Below are 23,506 nucleotides of genomic sequence, written 5' to 3' on the forward strand. Positions count from 1 at the left end.
GGGTTTGAACCCAGGGCCACATGCTCTTGCTTGTCTTTTTCACTCAAAGCTGGTAGGGTTTTTGTTGGTAACTGGGCATAAGAGTCTCACAAATTTTTCTGCCTGGGCTAACTTGGAACCAAGATCCTCAGATCTCAGCTTCCTGAGTAGTTAGGATTACAGGTGTGAGCCACTAGTGTCTGCCCAGCTTCCTTGCTTTCAAACTAAAAAAAAAGAGGAGACACAGTCAAACCAAATTTTGTCTTCTGCCATTTCTTCCGCTTAGTTTATGTTTCTAAGGCTCATCAAGGACTTTGATCGAAGCTATTGTTCAGACTTTTTCTCTTCTACACGAAGGCCTCATTTATGTATGCTTACAAAGCCAGTGGGCATTGGGTAAATTTCAGTCTTTCACTATAATGAAATGTGTGCTCTGAACTCTCTCAGTACTGTCTTTGAGTGCATAAATCATCAGAAGTGGACTTACACAGAGCATTGCTTATCACCAGAAATTTGCCTTGCATACACTACCAGAAGTAGAACTGAGTATATATCCAGCAATTAGTGCAGCTTAGGGAAAGCGCCCAGAAGTTTGACTGACAAGGATAATAATCACAGCAACAAACACACACAATTCAGGGACCATTTTGAAGAAATATAATTAGTTATTCCTACGAAGAATCTCTCAAATACCAATTTAAAAGGTAGTTATTATCTAGCCTACTTTTGGAGAAAACAAGAAAGAAAAAACTGGCTTTGTCTTGCTGTTAAATGTCATCTCCTGTGCAAATACCAGCGGGCACCCTTTGGCCTCCCACTGGCCTCCAGATATTTTTATACCCACCGTGGCATTTTCAGACAGAAACCACTCAGGGATGGCAATGTAGTGGTTGGGAACTTTCCTTGGGACATTCTGACGATCCTCTGCCTCCCAGAGCAGTGTATTTAAATCAGGAAAGTTGTTGTTGATGTCAATCCCATCATGAGTCCAACGTCCCAGGGACCAGCCTCCCAGCTCTGAGCCCTGGCAACAATTTAGAGTGTGAAGAGAACATAGACTGCAGGAAACCCTGGACTCCCAACCATGCAAGCAGCACTCATGTCCTTCCCTTCAGGACACATCTCAAAGCCTCCCTCTACAGCCTCTGATAGCATCCACAGGGAATAAATATCCCCAAGAGAATACCCGGAGAACCACTCCTGCCAATGGCAGTGCTTGAAAAGAATTAGAGTCCTTCTTTCACCTCTCCTTCCATAGAGTGGCGGAACCTTAGAGGAGAGCTGAGCCTATGATTCCATTGCTGCAGTACTGACATTATATTAATACGTTCTTCCTGCCCTGCCCACAAGTCTGGCTTACAAGTTAGCATCCTAAATCTCTAACCACAAGAAAAAATTATATCACAAAACTTGCATTCCAAAGGGACCATGATGGACATATTTGTCCAGTTGTGGTGGTATATCATTACAGCATATCATATGACATAATACAAAACAAACTAGACTCAAGATGTAACTATACACTTAATTATATTTCATACATAACTATGATGCATACAAATTCCCTATGATAATTAGAACGTACACTGTGAGTAGTATCTCAGAATAATAAGCTCTGCCATCCTTGGGGCACTGATGAGGAGATGAAAGGTAATAGCCAAGGCTGGCACGTATCTTGAGGATCAGCCAATGCAAGGTGCTAATTGTGCTCTAGTATTGCCATTCAATATATGCAATAATATCACTATTCACGTTGACGTCTCCCATTTGTGGCCCTCTCTCAGAGTCACTGTTGCTCAATTCCTCCTTTGCACCTTTCAGAAACCATTGGAGGAAGCCTGAGCCTTAGCAAGAAACACTCAGAAGAAGACTCCAAGGTAAAATTCCCATGAACTTGGGGAGCACGCCCCGGGATTGAGGTTTCCGGCCGCTGTTTGGTGCCCTTACCCCTTCGCAGGCCTTCTCGTAGCCATCGGGATTGAGGGAGGGGAGGATATGGATCCGGGTCTCTTCTACCAGGCGCACAATGCGTGAGTTCTGGGCCAGGTACTCCTGACACAGGAACTGCAGTAGCAGTAACAGCAGCTCACGGCCCAACACCTCATTGCCATGGGCTCCAGCGATGTAATGGAACTCCGGCTCACCTTGACAGAGACAGAAACATGGGCTCCTGTGAGCAGGTTCACAGCCACATGCTGGTGCCTGCCCATTCAAGGCCTTGGATGATGTAACTTTCTGCTACAAGGAAGGAAGGAAGGAAGGAAGGAAGGAAGGAAGGAAGGAAGGAAGGAAGGAAGGAAGGAAGGAAGGAAGGAAGGAAGGAAGGAAGGAAGGAAGGAAGGAAGGAAGGAAGGAAGGAAGGAAGGAAGGAAGGAAGGAAGGAAGGAAGGAAGGAAGGAAGGAAGGAAGGAAGGAAGGAAGGAAGGAAGGAAAATTGCTTTATTCCCAAATAGGCACAGACAACTCTTAGATGAGACAAGCCATGGGTAGACAAAACAAACCAGAGCTCAGGGTTTAAAGGTTACAAGTTCCATAGGAGCCAAAACAAGCATTTTTCTCTTTTGAAAAGTGATTGCTTTTTCTTAAAAGAACTTCCTGTAAAGTTTCAGAAGGACCCAAAAATGAGTTGATGTAGTCAGGAAGTAGTTCTGGAGGGCAAGTCAACAAATAACATTATTTGGGAAAGGGAGCCATCTGAATATTTTCTCTCTCAAAGCTCAGATTCTTATTAAGAGCAATACTATGGTTTAATATAGGGCCTTCCCAAATTCATATGCTAGAACCAAGGCCCACTCAATAATGGGTCTTTGGAGAGTGACTATAAACGTGTGTGTGTGTGTGTGTGTGTGTGTGTGTGTGTGTGTGTGTGTGTGTAGGCCTGAGGAAACTAGTTAGCCCTTCTGCCAATTGCCTCTGGTCCTGTCAGGACACACTGAAGGAGTTATACGAAAACAAGCTCTTAGACACCTAATTTGCTAGTGCCCAGCATCCAGAATTGTTAGAAATAAATCTGTTTTACTAACACATGACCCAGTCTCAAGCACTTTGTTACTGTAGCTGACAGACTCAGCCCTGGGATTACATCAATGCTGGGTGTGAGTTGACCACACCTCCAAGCTGGTGGGTTGGGATAAATGTGCCTAACATGAGAGGTTCACAGGACCAACACCCTCTGCTTGCAGGACACAAGAATTGCCCCGTAGCTCTGTGAATGCCTGGCTCTGTGAACACTCTCATCAGGGAGGGGTAGGAAAGGGGACCCACCGCCATCCTAGGGGTGGCTCCTCACCAACTTCATGTTCCCCGGGGTGGTCAGAGATCTCCACAGCATACAGCTTTAGGCCCTGGTGGCTTTTTCCAATGTTGTAAATTCTGGTGATATTGGGACACATTTCGTTCACAACCTTCATCAACTGAAAGACAAGAGGAATTAGAAGATTTCAGCAAAGGTGGCCTCATAGAGAAACAGCAGGACTCCCAAGAGGACAGCCACCTCCACAGTCCTCTGAGAGCAATCTTCCCATAGCCCAGCTGTGACACCTCTGACTAGAACACCCTCCTTTCTCTGGGATAATGCCCACCTTTCCTGCCAGCGCCTGCCCTGGGATCCACCCCAGCCCTGCACTCAGCATCCCAGCTGGGGTCTACATACTGGTTTCCCTTAAGACCTGCAGACCAAGACCTCATCACTGCTATAATAGGATGAAGAGGTGAAGGCATCTGCAGTGAGTAGGTCACAGTGGGACTCATGAACAGGATTAGCACCCTTATAAAAGAGCCCCAAGAAAGCTTATTGGCCTCCTTCCCCAGAGACTGAGGCCTCACCAGATACCAAGCCTTCCAGGACCTTGAGCTTGGACTTGTAAACTGTAGACGCAAGAAATTTCTGTTATACATCACCAAGTTTACAGTACTGTTCTGATAGTTGCAGCAGACTGCGATATCCTTTTCAGTTGTGGGTGTCACTTCCTGGGTATGGTTGTCACCTCCTTAGGCATGGTTGCCACCTCCCTGGAGTGGTTGTCATTACTGTAGGTGAGGTTATCACCTCTCTGGATGTGGCTGTCACCTCCCAGTGTGTGGCTGTCAAACCCCTGGGTGTGATTATCACCTCCCTGTGGTTGTCACCTCCCTGGGTATGGCTGTCACCTCCCTGGTGTGGTTTCACTCTCTGGTCCTCTCCCTAGATAGGGTCATTACTTTTTCACTGTGATGTTCTGCTTTCCTAATAGATACCTTTGGCTATCATTTGCCCAATTAACTATTGAATATGAATGAATAATGCATAACAACTTCTTCACAACTTCCTGAACATCTGCCCCATTAGGCTGAGGAGGCCGATGGTGCTCCAGCTCTCCTGGAACAGGCAGTGGGGCAGACGGGAGGCATGAAACAGCCAGTTCACACGTGCTGTAGCTGGTCAGCATGTGGTAGACATGGTAGAAGACATCCCAGGGTTAAATGGTAGGCAAACTGGGCTGCAGCACGGAAGTGAAATGCACAGGTGCCATGGTCTGGATTTTGCCTGTCGAGTCAGTTAGACCTACAGCTTCAGTGCAAAAAAATGATACCAGCTGCCAGAGGAGGAAGTAAAGGCTGACCAATCACAGGAGAACAAGCCACTCTGGGGACAGAGTTCTAGACACATCCTCTCCCCAGAGACAGTCTCACCTCACATTCCTGAACAAGTACCTGTGAGGCAGCTGTAGAACCTTCGATTTGCCAGATGAGACTTGTTTCACAATCCCATCTGTCCAAAGTTTATTGAGGACCTGCTCGTTGCTGGGCACCTGAGGAGGCCCACATTCATGGTGGAGGCTGGAGTCTTCATGCAGTAATTTTAGGACCATAAGTTAATAGAAGTGGGATCTCAGGTGCTTCAGGAGCAGAGAGGAAGGGCATCTCAACCAGGGCATGGGCAAGAGATGCCTGTCAGGAAGGCTTTGCCCTTCTGAGAGATGAGCCAGAATTGCCTGAATGGAGATTATGAAAACAGAGAAGGACACATCCCCATAGAGACACCACAGGTCTGAATGCAGCCCAACAACCTTCCAAAACATTTTGGGTAGCAAATTATCCATAAAATGAACTGAAAGCAAACCTGATGCACATTTTACGGCAGCTTACCATCTATTAGAAGTGGAGAATTGGTAGTCTGAAGAATTTATGACTGAATTTATGGTAGCCCAGTTATTACCCCTCATAACATGAGGTTCTATGATTGTCTGAAAGGGCGGGTTTCAAGAATATCTTTAAGGGGTGGAAAGATGGAAAGACTTCTCACTACTAGAGCTTGGCATTTATGACTCCCCTATAAGGAGCGCAGCCTCCATTGGCTGCACACAGGTCTAATTCTCTCATGGCTCCTAGGAGAAAATGTGCTTCATTTTATAACTTGTTTTGCAGCCATAATATTTAAGTGAGCAAATCTGGCCACTGAGGACTGTTGTTTGCAAGACATCCAAGATGGTGTACAATAAGAACTATGCCTTCCACGTCCATCAAAGAATGGATCAGTACTGCAGGGGTACCGGGGTGACTGGAGCCACAACTGAGTAAGATTCAGGCACTGTTTCACTAGTAATGTTCTCATGATAAGTAGCAGTGCATTCTCTCTCCGCTGAATCTCACACAGTCATGACTAGCAGGTGTAGTAGACAAGGGAGAAGAGGCTGGCCCCATTCTATGGACATGGGGACTTTGGCTCAAAGAGATATTGCAATCTTCCCTAAGTCTCATCTTGTCTAGATGGAGCTAGGACTTCAGATTCATAAGGCTCTTCTAACTCTCTATATGTCCCAGAAGGTGCAGTAATCCAATGCTGACCACAACATTTGTGCTGGTCATTTCACCTGCTGTGCCACACTTGTTTTGAGGCCCCAGATACTAATCTCTGCTGGTGCCCACTCATTCTTAGCTACCAGAATCCATGTGAGCAGGTTTTTTATTGGCAGGTGATCCACTGTCTGGTGTTCAATTCAACCACTAGTTCAGCAGACACAAGACCCAGGTGGTTCATCACTAACCAGGCAATGAATGTGAACTTTCAGCATGGGCTTGGCTGTCCACTATTAGCTTCCTTCCCTTTGCAATTATCTGCAGAAGCAATGTGCTGCCAGTATTGGAGACCATGACCTTCGATACTGGATTCACACTCGGCCACAGACAGAAGAAGAATCTTGGTTCACAAATTATCAAAATCTTCTCCTCAGTCTCATCTTCCATCGTAGTAGTAATTTTACCCCAGCTCTACTCTCTCTGCATTGATGCAGTGGGGGTTTGTAGATGAACTGCATGTCATTGTTTTACGGCATCAAACGCATCTTTCCCTCATGGAAATAAGGGCATTTGAAGAAATATCTTTAGGTATCACCACTGCAATTCTCTCTGCACAGTGGCGCTCTGCAATGCTAGGAAGCATGAAAGGTGTCAGGGGTGATCCACCCTGCTCTTCCACCAAAGCAATCATGAGCATTACTAGAAACAGATTCCTCCATTTAAATAGCTCCTTCTTGTAAGAGAATAAGACTGGTTACTCCTTAAAGGAAACAAATATTCTTTTCTGGAATCTAGATGGCTGTATGAGCCTTGATGGTGTGTGTGTGTGTGTGTGTGTGTGTGTGTGTGTGTGTGTCACAGAGAGAGAGAGAGAGAGAGAGAGAGCACAAGGCACAGAGTTTTCATCATAGCCTAGGGCATGTATTCTCAAGAGTGGTAAAGAAGCTAGGCACCAGTGGCTCATGCCTAGCTACTCAGGAGGCTGAGTTCAATGCCAGCCTGGGCAGGAAAGTCCATGAGACCCTTATCTCCAAGTAACCACCAGAAAACCAGAAGTGGCACTGTGGCTCAAGTGGGAGAGCATTTGCCTTGGGCTGAAGAGCTCAGGGACAACGCCAAGGCTCAGAGTTCAAGCCCCACGACCGACAAAAAAAAAAAAGTGGTAAGGAAATTGGTCCTTCAGGTATAAAAATCTTAAATCTCACAATGTTTTCAGACTCTTCAAAGCCCAACACTACCAGAAAAGTCTTATTCTTTAAAATTGAATAAAATAAAGGGAAGAAGAATTGAAGAAAGTCTCAAAAGCTTCCTTAGCATGGTAATATGAAAATAAGTTGAGAAGTACTGTATTAGAAGGTTTGCAAGACTTGTTTCTTCAACACTAAGGAGGGAATACACGATGCCATCCTAATGTCTGTGGAATCTAGACTTCCTGCTTCCTTTTTCTACCAGAGGAGATTGAATAAGGAAGTTCTTTTTTTCCAGTTTCCTGCAGTATATCAGAAGGAAATTATTCCTGTAGAATGGTAAAAGGACACTCATGATGACACTTGACGTGGCATGTTTCCTAGTTTGTCATATTCATTAAGAGTTGGGAGAGGCCCAAGTGCTTCTAAGCAGGAAGAAAGCTGAGAAACTATGACACATCCACTCATCAACCTTGCTGCTACATTCTGAACATAATCATGAAGACAGCAGGGAAAATGTCGATGATCCAGTGTTAACTGAGAGATGAGGGACCAGGATGTAACTATCTTCTGACCAAACTCAGATGGAGTTTATGAACATAAGAAACTAGCAAGAGTTTGAATATATGAATCCCTGCTCCCACTCGAGTTTACGTTAGAACCTAATGCTCAATTGGAGCACACAGGTGTAGGGCCTAACAGGAAGTGATTAATTTCCAGGCCTTTGTCCCTATAAATGGAACATTGTCCTTATGAAGAAGTTGGAGGAAGCTTGCTAGGGCATTTTGTTCTTCACTCTCCACCACGTGAGGACACAGAAAGCAAGCAGGCATTACCTTGGAAAGCAGCCCTCACCAGATACCAAATCTCCTGGCACCTTTACCTTGGCATTGGATTCCTAAATTAAGAGAATGAATTTCTATTGTATATCTATTACGTAGTCTCTGGTATTTTGATGCCAAAAGTACAAGCAGACTGAGACCTAAATGGAAAATAGAACTGCAAAGAAGAGTGGAGGAGGAATTCCCTCTAGACCTTCAGGATTGCATTTGATGTCATCACAACAGCATTTGTCCAGGGAATGAAAATGTTTTAGAAGAATAGAAGAAAAGAAGGCAGCAGACCAAGAGTTCTCTTCTATCCTCTTTCCTCATTTGCCTGGAAAACAAACACTGCTCTTGGTCCAATGGTAAAGGATTTCCAGAGGAAGGGAGAAAGAAAGGGAGGATCAAAGGGAGGGAGTCACAGCAGGACATGACCTGTGGGTCAGGACTTTTGCACATCGACTCACCAGCCGACTAAGCTGCCCTGACTTCGTGCCACCATCATCCACCCCAGGGTCGGGCTGCGCATGGGGTACATAGGAACTCAGCAGCTGCCCCCTACACAGTCCATCAAGATAGCTGGCTAGTCCCAGTTGGCCTAGAAATGAGTCACTCTAGCCAGCAGCCCTCCAATCCCTGCCTTGCTCCTTTACTTCTGTCTACCTACATCAGGGCCCCAGGTATTAGCCAAACCATAACTTCCAGAGCATCTAGGATCCAGTCCCAAATCAAAGTTAAGTTGAACCTGAAAAGCACCACAGGGGCATGCCAGCCTCCTCTCTCTTCCCAAATCACTCCAACACATGGCATAGGACTAACCAGCTGTCTTGGAAATGTCCTTCCCCTCACTCTTCCCAGGCCAAGGAAATCCTTCTCTTGGGGACCCCAAATGCAGCTCTTGCCAAACTTCCTTTCCCCTGTGCTGAAGAGAAACCAGCTCTGCTCACACAAAGAAGCACACAGACCCTCAGACCCACTTTTTCCAGCAGACACAGACCTGGACACATCTGCTTCCACCCAGTTCTCTCACAGTATAACAAGCTTTTCCACCTTCTCTTCTTGCTTCCTACTGCTGGTTCTCATTTGGTGTTGTTATGATAATGTCTCTTTCAATAGTAGCATCAACCAACCAGTTATTCTTTCCTAAGGTAGAAAGATTTCTACCTAACCTAGCAGACTCCCTATATGGAAACAGCTATAAATGCTGCCTTCTTTCACATCCCCTAGAGCCAAAAATCCAAATAGCAAATCCCTTCTACCATGAGTACTCATCAGGCTGAGAGACACTTCCTTGCAGTTTCTAGCTGAGTGCTGCAGAGTAGTGGAACCTCTTCAGAGGACCTGTCCAGTTTCCCCTGGGCTAGCTGCATGGGTGATCCCAGGTTCTCTTGGCTCTGACATCCAACACCAAGCCACAGTTATTAGAACTGCCTCATGTAAGCCGGGCGTCAGTGTCTCAAACCTGTAATACTAGCTACTCAGGAGGCTGAGATCTGAGGATCACGCTTCAAAGCCAGCCTGGGCAGGAAAGTCCGTGAGATTCTTATCTCCAATAAAACCACTAGAAAACCGGAAGTGGCACTGTGACTCAAGTGGTAGAGTGTTCGCCTTGAGCTGAAGAGCGCAGGGACAGCGCCCAAGTCCAGAGTTCAAGCCCCACAATCAACCAAAAAAAAGAACTGCCTCATGTATGATATAAACTTGGCCAGCTCTCCTTAGAACCCCAGCTCGCCACGTGCAATGACTTTCTAAGGCCTCAGCCCCCAGATCTTCTTCATTAGCTCTCTTTATGTGTACTTGGGCTTATTAATTTTGACATTAATTACATCAGCTGAGTTGCTATCTGTCTCATTTCTGGGCTCAACACAAGGTCCTGAGATAGCCAGCAAGCACGGCTAGCTCTCCCCCATCAGCATCGCCTAAGATGGAGTGGTGGGCAGAGCTGTATAAATACCCTGAGAGAGCAGAGCAGCAGGCGTGAGTCACAGACCTCAAGTCCAAGCACATTATCTTGGTTTCTGAAGAGCAAGACAGCAAGAGGAGCTTTTTAGCACATCCCACCTCCACGTCTGTGCTGACAGGTGTCTAGAAGCTGCGAGTGAGGATCTCAAGTTAAATGACATGGAGACAAGCCAGGCATGCTCATTCTGCAGAATGGGGCTCAGTCTAACGGCTCCCACCCCAGAAACTTCTCCTGGGTTTGCATGGACTGCTGGCTGCCACTTGCAGTACTGACAAGCCTTCACCAACGGCCTTTGGTAAACCCTTGTTCCATAATGATTTGTGAAGGTATTTCTATTTGTGCTGGCTCTACAGATTCTTGGATATCCAGGGCATTTTCATTTGCCCACAGCTTCTCATTCTTCCCACCATTTGCTAAGGGAACAGTGGGACAGGATTTCTGAAGCAATGGACTTAGCCTAGGGGCTGCCCTTGTAACTTGCTCCCACAGCAGGGAGGCCCTGCCTCCTTCTGTAGTCAGCATACACAGGCTGCCACAGCTCAGAATTACTAGGTCTGGGTTTCAATCTGGGTAAAGACCAACTGGTTATCTAGCTGTATTCAGAATCATAAAAGCATCTAGCTACACTCAGGATTATAAACGCATCAGCCAGAAGGTGTGAGGTTGCACAGAGGCATACAAAGAGCTTTTAGAAACTGAAGTCCTCAGCCCTTCTCCTCAAGACTCTGCTTCACTTGGTCTGAAGTGGGCTTAAGAATCTGTGTTTGAACAAACATTCCCAGGTGTCAACCAAGGCTGAGACTGAAGGATCTGAATATCAAGGGGTTATGTGAGATTGTGTCTTTGTGATTCATTTTTTTTCATGCGTAAGAAACAACAGGTCCAGTTCTCTCAGGAGAACTGAATGCATTCGTGGAGGTTAATAGCTGCACAAAGCAGCCAGGCCTGTAAGCAAGCTCTTTTACTACCATTGATAAGAGTTACCCATCCATTCTCTCCTGTGACTCACATAAGACTAACAGCCTTCAATCCACGATCTTACTTGAACACAGTGGTTTTAGGAACTAGAGTATGGTTAAGTGTGAAAATTCTGTAGCTAAATCCTGTACCCATTTTTTAGCAAGGGACCCTTTCTCTGGTCACCAGAAACTTAAAGAGATACCTCAGCCTTCAGCCAAGTGTTTTCAGTATACCTTCATCTGACCACAATGACCTTCAGATTCTTGCATTCTTGTCTCCTCCATACCATTCTAATTCCTTTCTTCTTTCCTTCCTTCCTTCCTTCCTTCCTTCCTTCCTTCCTTCCTTCCTTCTTTCCTTCCTTCCTTCCTTCCTTTTCTTTCTTTCTTTCTTTCTTTCTTTCTTTCTTTCTTCCTTCCTTCCTTCCTTCCTTCCTTCCTTCCTTCCTTTCTTTCTTTCTTTCTTTCTTTCTTTCTTTCTTTCTTTCTTTCTTTCTTTCTTTCTTTCTTTCTTTCTTTTCCTTTTCTTTTCTGTTGGTCCTGTGGCTTGAACTCAGGGCCTGGGCATTGATCCTTACCTGTTTCACTAAGGCTATTTTACTCTACCCCTTGAGCCACATCTCCACTTCCAGCTTTTGCTTTTTTTGCTGGTTAACTGGCAATGAGTCTCACAGGTTTTCCTGCCCAGGCTGGCTTTGAACTATGATCCTCAGATCTAAGCCTCCTGAGTTACTAGGATTATAGGTATGAGTCACTTGGACCCATCTCCTAACCCCTAATTTCTTTAACACACACACACACACACACACACACACACACACACACACACACACACACACACACACACACACACAGTGTGTACAGGCATAGGCACATCCTCTGCTCTTTTTTGACAAATTCCTGATCCAAGTCCACATGCTCTGGTCTTACCTGGCGCATTTCCTTGTAGTTGTGATGTTTAAAATCCAGGTCATCAGTGGTGGTCATCTCATTGCGTCGGTGATAATAGTTATTAGGATCTGGGGACAGAAAGATGGTTTTGAATTTGCTTGCATCGTTCTGTTACTTGTTACATCTCAGTTCAAGGTCTGAGGTGGGAACCAAGGTGAGGGCCAAGGGTTCCCAACATAGCACCATCTCCAGCTCAAAAGTGAGAGAACCGAGCTGCAAAGAGCCACATGGGAACTACACAGAACTACACAGTGGTTAAGAGTGTGTGCAAACAGTACCAAGGCTCAACTCTCTGTTTTCTGATTTGTGCTGCGTGACTTTGGGAAAGTCACTTGAGCAGGCTTTGCCTTCATTCTTCTCCTGAAAATAGGGGGAAAAGCTAGACCTTCCTTGTGAAGTTATGATGAGCATTAGACAGATGTCTCATAGACCTGGAAAACCAGTAATGTGGGACTTAGGAAGTATAGGGACACTATTAACCTCTGACCCCAGATGCTTTCCCTTTCATCCTCCTAACCGAATTGAAGGGGGAATCTTCTCCCACTCTCAGAAATGTGCAGGTTCCCAGCTGCTGGATGGAGCCAACCAGACAGAGCACAGCACTCCCAGAACTGCTCCAGCTGCTCCTGGTTAAAGGAAGGTGCTTTGGTAAGGAGGAGAGAGTGACAATCAGTCCCCAGTTGGAGCATGGCCCACTAGCCTCAGGATAACCTCAGTGCTATGGTGACCTGGAGCAGAGACAGGGAAACCCAAGGCTGTCAAGAGCTCCTGGCCTGCCTCAGGATTTCTGCTCACCAACATGAAACATCCCCATGATAGGGATGCCAGTGGGTCTCTGCCATGGGAACAGAAGTACCTATTATGGTTTGAATATGAAATGTTCCAAACTGTGTGCTATAAACACTTACTCCCCAGCTGTGCTGCTCTTTTGGGAGGTGGTGGAACTTTGGCAGTGGGTCCTAGCTGGAGGAAGTAGTTCGCTGAGAGTGAGCCTCTGACCATGTTAAACCTGGGCTCCCCTTCTCTCCCCTCTTGGCTTCTGCTTCGGGTCTACTAGAAGGTGAGTGCTCTACACGCTTCTGCTGCCATAAGGTTCTCCCTCAGCACACAGGGGTTCAGGATCAGTGGATCCAAAGACCCCGAATCAAAACCACTGAAATGGTGAGACAAAACAAGTAATCCCACCTTTAAGTTGTTTCTGGCAGATATCTTGTCACAGTGATGAAAGTCTGACTAACACAGCATTCATCAGAGTGTGTGAACAGACCCCTGAGGGTGCCCAGCATGGGGGAGACAAGCCTGCTCTCCCTAGATTCCCCTCCACACAAATGATCGTTTCCCCTTAACTCCTGTGAGCTTAGGCTGTGTGTGTGATCACAGAACAAGTACGTACGGAAGAAGGGAAGGGACAAGGGATGAAGAAGGAGGATGCTGTCAGAAGGGATCTTCCATCTAGACTGAGGTTCATCTTGTAGTACTAGAACTCAGACACAAGAAACAGAAAAGCCACATTTTCAGAGGTCGAATCAGGAGTCTTTATTGGAAAGCCCACAACTGAAGGTGGATTCCTGCCGCAAAGACCTTGCAGCCTCTCCAATACACTTAACACTGTTAGAAAACTGAGCCATGAGAGCAGGAGAGGAAAGAAAGAGCAGAAAAACAATACCAACAAACTAGATCAACCCCAATGGAGAGCTGACGTAGGACACCATGGTGACCGGAGGGCAGCCAGGAGACATGAGACACAGGAATAGCATAATGGCACCTAGCAGGCCTGAGGTTAAATATGGTCAGCGTCAGGGGGCAGGGTCACAGGAAACTCGAGTCTCACGAGTTCAGAGCATAAGACTGACAGGTCCAGTAACCTATTGTCCAAGTGCCTGCCCCGGCCTCTAGGAACTCAAGCATGCCCATCACCTGGGGGTGGAACTTCCCTGCCTCTACCATGAAGACAAGATGGCGCCCATTAAACCCAATTCCACCACGTGGCCAAGATGGCACTGGTTAGATTCAGTTTCTGTACTTCAATCTGACCAAGAGTGGCAAAGAGCACAGACTCCTCAGCCTACCAATGTCTTTGCCTGGAGGATGCAGTCACAAGTCCTGGCCAACACAGTGCCCCCTGTCCCCACTGAGCAGAACACATGATGCCACCTAGGAACTGTGGGAACTATGGGGGCCACAGCAGCCTCTGCTGATCCCAGTGGCTTGAGGGCTCATTCTGGACTCAGATGCTGTACTGAGTAGCAGAAAGGTCAGAGTCCACAGGCTGGGATGTCTGGAGCAGTGTGGCCTGATCTGTTGCTGCTGAAATGGGACCCCTGGACTAGCAGCCTTGACTGTTAGGCCCAGCCCAACCCTATGGAATCTGAATCCCAGCTGACATTTGAGAAGCGCTGTCTGAGAGCACTTTGTACAACGCCAGCCCAGCAGAGGCAGGATACCTGCTCCACACGTCCCATTCAGCCAAGTCTGATGCGTGCTGCTTGAGACAGGCTTTCTCCTGAGAACCAAGGCTGCATGCAAGAAGTGAGGGACCACATGGGGACCAAAAACTGAGCATGCCACTTTAATCTCACCAAAGGTGTTCCAGAAACAAGGAACTGTCATTGGGCAGAACAACTGGAGAGAGAGAGGTAAACTGGCATTCTGTCCAAGCAAGAAAGCAAAAGAATCCAGACCTCTGCCCCAATTGTGTTTCAGGCACCTTCCTTTGACGAATGTGCTAACATTGATTTCTCTTTGATTTCCAAAAGCTACAGATTTCAAAGCAAAGGTAAAACTTCAAAAAAAATTTCTTTGCCTTCATTTACATTGAACTTACCCAGGTACTGTTTTCTGGGAGCTATTCAACAACCCTGCCCCCAGTACAGGGGCATCTTTCCAAAGGACTTAAAAGCCCCCTTTGTTTTCAAACATGAGTTATGCCTCCAAGGTTATGAGAAAGGATGGATGGAAAGCTCAGAGCCCTAAATGCAGAAGAGCTCTACATTTGGTAATATTCTTCTTTTTCTAAGTGAAATCAACGGGCTGAAAGGTTGGGGGTATGAGCTCCAGGATTGATTCAAATCCATGGATACCTTCCACAACTTTCAGTCTTACCTATTTTGAACAAGAATCTCTTTACTTGTCCCTTTACTCTGATTGGACAAGGTTTTACCAAGAATCTATTTGAAGCCCCACGTGGTGGGTAGAGAAGTAAGAAGTGAGTCTGAAGCACAGACAGAGACAATCAGCCAGGGAAGCTGTGAATCCAGCTTAGAATTCTGTGAAGAAAGAATCTGTCCAGTGGAGAACCTATCGCATGTGATTCGGTGGAGCTTCCTTGAGAGACATGAACAGGTGTGAACAAAAGACTCAGGTCCAGCCAATGAATACAGCTGCCCTAGCCACAGTCACAGGCTCAGAGATAATCCCAGGACCTACTCTGGCCTTTGAGTGACTCTGCTCCCAGAGCTCCCAGAGCTCTAAGGGAGTCTGTCTCTGCTGGAGTCACTCAGATGGCACCCTGACCCCAACAACGTGGCATTGAGATATAGCCCTACCCTTGCTTTCAGGCAAAGTCAATCCCAGTCCTTGAGTTTTCATTTACATTAGCTAAATGTTTTGAAAGCTAATTCGAAAGAAATCCTTGACCTGTTTGGTCTATGAGCCTTTATTATCACAGCGGAGCTTGGATGAGTTTGTCTCCAGCCTCTTCCCATGTGGTTAGTAGAGGACTTACCTACCTCTCCCCTCTTGGCCCAATCTTCTTATGTATCTAAAGATGGACTCTGAAGGATTGGCCCCCACCCTATTACCCCAGGTGCATGCAGATTCCAGGTTAAACCACAGGTATGCGCAGACATACTCGATGTGCAGGCAGGGCAATCCAACCTAAGCCTGGCCTCAAACATTCCCCTGTGGGCCTAACTGAAACTCCCCACCTACCCAGCCCCAACAGCCGTGTTGATAACCTCTGTCTCCTTGCTCGGATCCCATAAAAGCCCAACTCCAACCCCACCTCCTTACACAACCCCTGATACCATAGGAAGGTTGCTGCCCCTCACTGTTCTTCAATAAACAGTCCTCACTTGTGGAAGATTGAGTCCGGCCTGTTTCTTTTCTTTCTCCTCCATTTTCCTAAAAGTTAGTCTTAAACATCCTATACTAGAAGCCAGCTGATGGTTTAGGAATGCCTTAGTTAGAGGGATAGACAAACTCCTCCAGATGTGGCACCTAAAATGAGTTTCTAACCTACTCCTTTTGTTAAACTACCCAAAACGTTCTGATGTCCCACTTCAGCACTCCATTGGAGCTGATCTGGATTGGTTTTTTTTTTTTTTGGGTCCGGTTGTGGGGCCTGAACTCTGGGCCTGGGCGCTGTCCCTCAGCTCTTCAGCTCAAGGCTAGCACTCTACCACTTGAGCCACAGCGCCACTTTCCGGCTTTTTTCTTTTTTGCTTATATGGTGCTGAGGAATCGAACCCAGGGCCTCAGGCTTGCAAGGCAAGCGCTCTACCACTGAGCCACCTTCCCAGCCCTGGATTGTTTTATTGTTTTTATGCCCTTTCTTTTCTCTCTGGCTCTGATGGCTCAGTTTTCTGATGGTGTTAAGTGTATTCTCAGGGCTGCAGGTCTTTGGGATAAGAATCCACTTACAGTCATTGGCTTTCTAATAGAGCCTCACAATTCAACCTCTCAAAATGTAGCTTCTTTGTATCTTGCTGATTGGATTCACATTACAACACACATCTCCAAGTACAAGGGCTCCTTAGGGTTCATGCTTCTTCATGTTTCTTCCTTGAAACATGTCTATAAACACTTCAACTCAAGTAGGAGAAGACTATGTGCTTGCCTTTATCTTCTGGTCCAGGACTATATAAGAGAGATAAGAGATGGAGAAAAAGATAAGGACCTATGAGAAAGATAGAGACAAAGAGAGAGACCCAGCTGCTTTCTCTTGAGCTTAAGGCACGTGCTCTATGACTTCCAGAAGCTCAAGTAGACTTGACCCAGACCTGACAAGCAAACAATTCAACAGTACCACAGACATAGCTGCTCAGGATGGAGAGAAAGTAAAACTAGTGATGGAAAAGGAGGGGCCCAGGATAGATTCTGAAAGGCAGGAAGACTTCAATGGGGCCTGGCAGACAGGAATCCCCCACCCTCCTCTGGTCAGTGCCATCACTCACACCAGCCACAGCAGGGCACTCCCAAGTCCCAAACTTAGCACCAATTCACTGCACAGGAGCAGTCTGAAAAGAACAGCAGCAGTCCCAAATCAAAGCCTGTCAGCAAATTCAAGGGCAATGTCAGAATCCCCGGACTCTTGTGCTTTACAGTTGGCTGCTCGTCAGCAGTGACCTTGCTTAGAACAAGTGGGCGTCCAGCTGGGAGGGGAGTGTATTTATTTCCTGTTATAAAAGGGATGAGCATGTGGTTGTTTTGATAAGCTTATTCCCAGAAGGCAGATCCAGAGACTGAGGGGTGTGTGTGTGTGTGTGTGTGTGTGTGTGTGTGTGTGTGTGTGTGTGTGTGTGTGTGTGTGTGTTGAGGAGAGGGTGGCAGAGGAGGTGATGAGTGATTACCAATGGATTTAGTGTGATAGGGAAACCTAAGCATGTGGTAGAGTACCTACCTAATAAGCAAGAAACTCTATATTCAATTCCCAATACCAAAAATAAAAACAAAGAAGGCACTAAAAGCAAAAGAACTGATGTTTACACAGCTATCACTGAGCCATACCTCCAGACCTTTTCTGTGCTGGTTATTTTGGACAATGCTCACTTCCTACACAGGTACTTACCAGGACTGTGACTCTCCTAGTATTTGCTCACCCCTGTGGCTGGCATGATAGGTGTGAGCTACCATTCCCAGCTTCTTCTACTGAAATCGAATCATACATACTTTTCTGCCTGGGCTGGGCTGGAACCTCCACACTTTTAATCTCAGCCTCCCACATAGCTACAATGACAGCATGTGCCCTAACACCCAGACATGGATTGAGAAGGGACCTTGTGAACTTTTCTATGATCCTCCCAAGTAGCTAGGATTACAGGCATGCACCCACAGTGCCTAGCTAACTTTATGTTTTGTTTCCTTTTTAAACTTTCAAGATAGGAGGGACTTACTTTGTTCAAGCAATCTCCCTACCTCATCCAGCCTTAGCCTTTCAAGTATCTGGAACTTCATGCCACCAAACAGCCCAGTAAGCCATTTCCACACTAGCATGTAGCATGTAGCAATCAAACCCAGTGCCTCTGTCCATCCTAACCCCAATGAATATCCTTCCTAGACTCTGGTAGTCACTATTCAACAATCACATTGATCTATACCCTTTAAAACAGTTAACTGATATATGAATTTTGCCTCCATTAAAAAATAAACCTTGACCTTGAGTGTTCTCGCAGGTCAGAGGCAGATTTGAGAGGTGCATTCCAGAACAGGGCTTCTTTGCCTACCACAAAGCTAGCCTCTGACTATATCTGCAAGTACCCTATTTCAAAAGAAGGTCACACTCAAAGTTTTTTGTCAGATATGAATTTTGGGGGAACATTATTCAGCCTTGTACAATCATGGCTAGCTTTATACCAAATTATACTGAGAAAGGACCTTCATCTTTCTAGGCTGAGCTGCTTCTACAAGCGGAGGTGGGCTTCTTGCTGAAGTAGCTAAACCCAGGCCCAGAGTTTGACATGAGTCAGGAGGGAACTCTGTGACTGCCATGGGACCTGCCCCTTCATCCATATGGGGGGAGCCTGAGAGGGAAGCCCCAGATTTCTACTGCTGGAGAGGTTCAGTCACACAAACACAAGCCAGAAAGCCAAACCAGGGCAGAGTTCATGGGGATGCAAAGGGAAACTCACCCACCCCCACCCATGGAATATGGTGACTAAAAGTAGGGATCTGTCACCAGACAAAAATGTTTAAACCAACCAAGGACAGTGTAAGAAGGAGAGAGAGGAAAAGTGAAATTGCCTGAGCAAAAACCCATAGGAGCCCCCTATGAGTGGTTACACCCACTCTTCACTATGTCTGTGCATCAGAAATGGGAAAGCTGTGAAGATAAAAATACAAATGAACTGGACACTCATGGCTCACGCCTATAATCCTAGCTATTCGGGAGGCTAAGATGTGAGAATCACGATTCAAAGCGAGCCTAGGCAGGAATGTCCAATTAACCACCCAAAAGCCAGAAGTGGAGCTGTGGCTCATGTGGTTAGAGATCTAGCCTTGAGCAAAAAAGCTCAGAGACAGGGCCCAGTTTAAGCCCCAGGATTGGAACAAAAAATAAAGTAATAAAATAAAACTATAAATAAAAGTAAGAGCAGTCCATCTGCATCCCTGGGGGAGCACCAGAGCCCTTACGCGGGGATTCATGGTATTGCAAAGCAAGTTGCCAGCTAGCTGGGGTAAGAAAGAAAGAAGGTAGTTCATGTCTTTGTTTAAAAATAAAATACAGTTATAGGCACAGGAAGGAACTTCCTGAACCGAGTCCCAGGGTCACAACAAATTGGAGAGAGATTCGACAAATGGGACTACCTTAAAATAAAAAGCTTCTGATAGCTAAAGCTATCGCAACCAAGCTAGAAAGACAACCAACTAATTGGGAAAAAAATATTTACCAGCAATATATCAGACAAGGGGTTAATATCCAGTATATACAGGGAACTCAAGAAACTAATCCCTTCCAAACCTAACAAACCAATTACTAAATAGGCAAGGGAACTAAAGAGGGACTTCTCAGATGAAGAAATAAAAATGGCAACAAAACACATGGGGAAATGTTCACCATCCCTGGTTGTGAAGGAAATGCAAATAAAGACAACCCTGAGATACCACCTTACCCCAGTCAGAATGTACCACATCCACAAGTCAGCCAATGACAAATGCTGGAAGGGATGCAGAGAAAGAGGAACCCTATTACACTGCTGGTGGGAATGTACACTTATACAACCACTTTGGAAAGCAGTCTGGAGGGTCCTCAGAAAGCTAAATATTGACCTCCCTTATGACCCAGTCATACCACTTCTAGGCATCTACCCTGAACAACAGGAACCAATATACAAGGACACATGCACCTCCATGTTTATTGCAGCACTGTTCACAATAGCTAGGATATGGAAACAACCCAGATGCCCCACCACAGATGAATGGATCAAAAAATTGTGGTATCTATACACAATGGAATATTATACAGTCATTAGAAATGACAAAATAATGGCATTTACAGAGAAATGGATGGAGCTAGAAGAAATAATGTTGAGCGAGGTAAGCCAAGAGCAAAGAGACAAACGATACATGGTCTCCCTGATAAGTGGATGTTAAATCCAAAATGTTAGGTGATATGACAAAATTAACAGGACTTAAGAAGCAAAGAACTTCCACTCATCTGGTTGAACCACTACTAAATAACCCCATGCTGCTGATCACATGTATGGTGTATATGTATACAACGTTTTATGTTAGAGACCGTGATAGACAATTTGCTCCAGGAAAGTTAGAATGAGTTTGTGACTTTAAATGAGCATCATTATCCCACAATACTATGAAATTTGGGAAATTATGTAATCACTTAATCACAATAAAAAAATCACCAGAAAAAAATAAAAAAAAATTGGTGAAATTGAGCCACAAGGTTCTCAGAAAAAAAAATAATAAAATAAAATACAGGCAACCCTCTTACCACACACCTACACCTACCAGACCCAATCCAAAAGCCCAAAAGATTAGAAAGACAGAGACAGGAAACAGAAACAGTAGGCTGAGATGGGTAGTAAAAAGATATTCTAAGCAATGTGGTATGAGCCAGTCTGAGGAGGAAAGTGCAATCAATAGAGTCCCTTTGCAGGGATAACAAGGAACTTCTGGAAGACAAATGGTGACGACTGCATCTATAGGGTCTCATGTCACTTATGATCAAAGCCTTCGCCCTCCTCAGACCAGTCCCCCATGCAAGTCAGCCTCAGTGAGACTTCTGTTTAGAATCCAGAGTACCAGGCAGCAATGGTCCAAGGTGATCACCAGCAAAGCTGTGAGGAAGGAGGAGAAGCAAAGGTAGAAGCAGCCAGGCAGACCAGGAAGTGCTGGACATCCTAGCGAGAGTCTGGAGTTTCTACAAGGTGGTAATGAGGGCTTCTTTAGCTTTATTTGATTGTTTGACAAAACGGTGGCCTGAGGAGTTGAAGGAGTTTGTCACAACTTCACAGGAAAGGTCTGACCTCGACTGTATGGAGGAAGAAAAGAGAGCGAGGGATATTTCCAGTTGCCAAGGAGCATTTGAATCCAGGCCTAAGCTAAGCCAAATCTCACACTCTTTCTTTCCCCCAAAGGAAGTCATCTCTTCTTTAAACCCTTGGCAACCAGTGAGGATACAGGGGCTGGATCTGTGCACAGAATTCCCATGAGCTCTTCAGTGCTCATCAAAAAAAAAAAAAGGTTGAGCCTGAAATGAGGGGTAGACCGTGGGCCACTTCATGTCACCCTCTAATTCAGAACTTCTCAGAAGCCCAAATTAGTGACCAGCTCCTTAGCACAAGAGACTAGTGGTCAAAAGGTAAAGAAAAGAGAACAGTAGCAAAGTGAACAGATTGACGTAAAAGTCTTTGCACCTATGATGCTCCCACAGAGCAGCAGCCAAAACTTCCCCACTTTATACATATTAATGGAAGAAGAAGGTTGGCCGAAATATTATCACAGCTCAGCCAGACAGAAGTAGTTTCACCATTAAAATAATTTTCCAGTGACTCGCAAAGAAGCATGGGCTGGGAGGAAGTCCAGATTGGAGAAAGGACAGACAGAATTCCAACTGACCCTGGTGAACCAAGAGGGATGACTTGGGCACTCTCCCTGTAGCCACTCCTCCATACCTGAAAGCCCTCCATATAGCTCACCATGGGGTTCCGAGTCGAATCCGAAAACCCAGGACACCTAAGTGCTGAGCTCCCCACAGAGGGTCTAAATTCCACATCACCAACAGAAGCCACTGGGCAGCTAGTGGTGGTGCCAACCTCTATCCTCCAGTACTAAAGGTTACAAGGTACCTGGGACTCGAAGCACTACCCATTACCCCATGAGCCTCACGAGGAAGTGGTGCAAAGCTCACCAGGTCCTTTTAAAACCCTGGCAGTATGTAGTGGAGCATGGGGAAATACCTAAAATCCACCAAGACTGTGATCTAGAAGTCAGCCGGTATTTGTCTTAACTTGAACTCTTCATTTCCAAGTCTAAGTGCAGACCTTCAGTCCAAACTAGACACAATCATTCAGTTTCGGGAAGGGAATTTCTTTTGCTTTTGAAATGAATATTAATAAGCTGGACTTGTACATATAAATCCAAGCTAGTTATGAAGCTGAGATCTGAGGATCAAGGTTTGAAGCCAGCCTAGGCAGGAAAGTCCATGACACTCTCATCTTAACCAGCAAAAAGTTGGAAGTAGAGCCATGGCTCAAGTGGTAGAGTATCAACTTTGAGCAAACTAAGGCAAAGCACCCAGGCCCCAAGTTTAAGCCCTAGCACTAGCACTGAAAATAATATTAATAATATTAAACTGAATTTAATATCTTCTTCTTAGCTGTGGTAAAATAATATTTATCATCTGAACTACCTCTTAAGTGTAGGAAGTAGCATGCAGCACATTCATAGTATGCTGCTACCCACATCCATCCATCTCCAGGGCTTTATCGTTTTGCAAACTAGCAACTCTGCACCCATTCAACTACAACTCCCTTTTTCTTGTAAGCTTCCAAGATCCTATTAATAGACCACTTTGCGGCTCCAAGATTTCTGGAAACATATTCATGAAGTCTTAAAAAACAACAGCACCCTCGAAGTCTGCCCCCACGAGAGAGTTCATGGGATGATGATGGAAAGAACAGAACAAAGAGATGCAGAAACAAAGCTACATGAATTCTTCACAAAGGAGAATTTCAGGAAGAGTGGGCTGGGGCTGCTGCTTTTAGACTACAAGGTTACCTTATGTTTAGGTGGCTGACTTCATTGAGTCCCCACTGCCTCATTTGGGGACTCTGTGGTAACCAATCCTCTGACCGATGGAGAATCAGCCAGCACCTCTGCATAGACTGCTAAGTAACTTCCGGAAGAAAAATCCTGGGGATAGGTGAAGTGGGTTCAGAACCATACAGAGTCCATACTTGAAAGTTACCCAGGTTCCACAATGTAACTCTCTTCATGAGTGATCCAACTGCCCTCAGGACCTATCTTCAAACACACACCAAGAATAACTTTACAGGGAAATATTTATTTCATGGGACTCTTACAGGCTGCCCTTTGCCCTTTACCAACAACAGATGAATTCTTGCTGGCAGAGAGAAACATGACCTCTCCCTATAAAGCAAGCAGATTCGGCTGTTCTAGGAAGACTCCCAGGCTAGTGTAAAGAGGGGCAGGGCCCATAACTTCCTCCCTGAATACTCTTGTGACATTTGTACCTGTGAAGGCCATTGAGACCCCATAAACCCGTGGACCCCCAGTACAGTAGGCAGGATGGGGCTGCAGCTCCAGCTGGAACAGACAAAGCTGGCTCAAATTTCAATCAGGCAGTATTTTAATGTCCTCGCTACATCAGCCTTTGCACTATTTTTTCACCACCAGGCCATTAATTGTGGGGACACAGACACATCAATGGCAGAGAAACAAGGATGCTCATTGTGGGGCAGTTTATAGTCCAAATATCGGATACAACGTCCAAATGTCCAAGGCAGATTAAAAGCACAAGGGTTTTGTCCTTGGACTTGGGATAAGAAGCACCCACAAGGCAAGCAAGTCTTCAGTAGTTTTAGTGCCATGGAAAATGTCTTATAATCTAGGAAGCACAAAAAAACCTAGAAGAAAAAGCCTGTTTGGGGTGAAGGTCTGACTTTG

At 45.7% G+C, this 23,506-nt stretch overlaps 1 protein-coding gene across 1 annotated transcript in view; it reads right to left on the reverse strand.

The window, feature by feature from the left end:
• Nucleotides 1–23,506, reverse strand: part of Cpxm2 (carboxypeptidase X, M14 family member 2) — a 108,716-nt gene that overhangs the window by 17,764 nt on the left and 67,446 nt on the right. The window contains exons 7-10 of the mRNA XM_042701452.1: nucleotides 11,621–11,709; nucleotides 3,269–3,392; nucleotides 1,927–2,123; nucleotides 824–1,003 (exon numbers count right to left, since the gene is read on the reverse strand). Coding sequence (XP_042557386.1) covers nucleotides 824–1,003; nucleotides 1,927–2,123; nucleotides 3,269–3,392; nucleotides 11,621–11,709 — 590 coding nt within the window. The remainder of the gene's footprint in view (nucleotides 1–823; nucleotides 1,004–1,926; nucleotides 2,124–3,268; nucleotides 3,393–11,620; nucleotides 11,710–23,506) is intronic.

This window comes from Dipodomys spectabilis, unplaced genomic scaffold (genome assembly GCF_019054845.1).
Source record: "Dipodomys spectabilis isolate Male_0828 unplaced genomic scaffold, ASM1905484v1 ptg000289l, whole genome shotgun sequence".
Lineage (NCBI taxonomy): Eukaryota > Metazoa > Chordata > Mammalia > Rodentia > Heteromyidae > Dipodomys > Dipodomys spectabilis.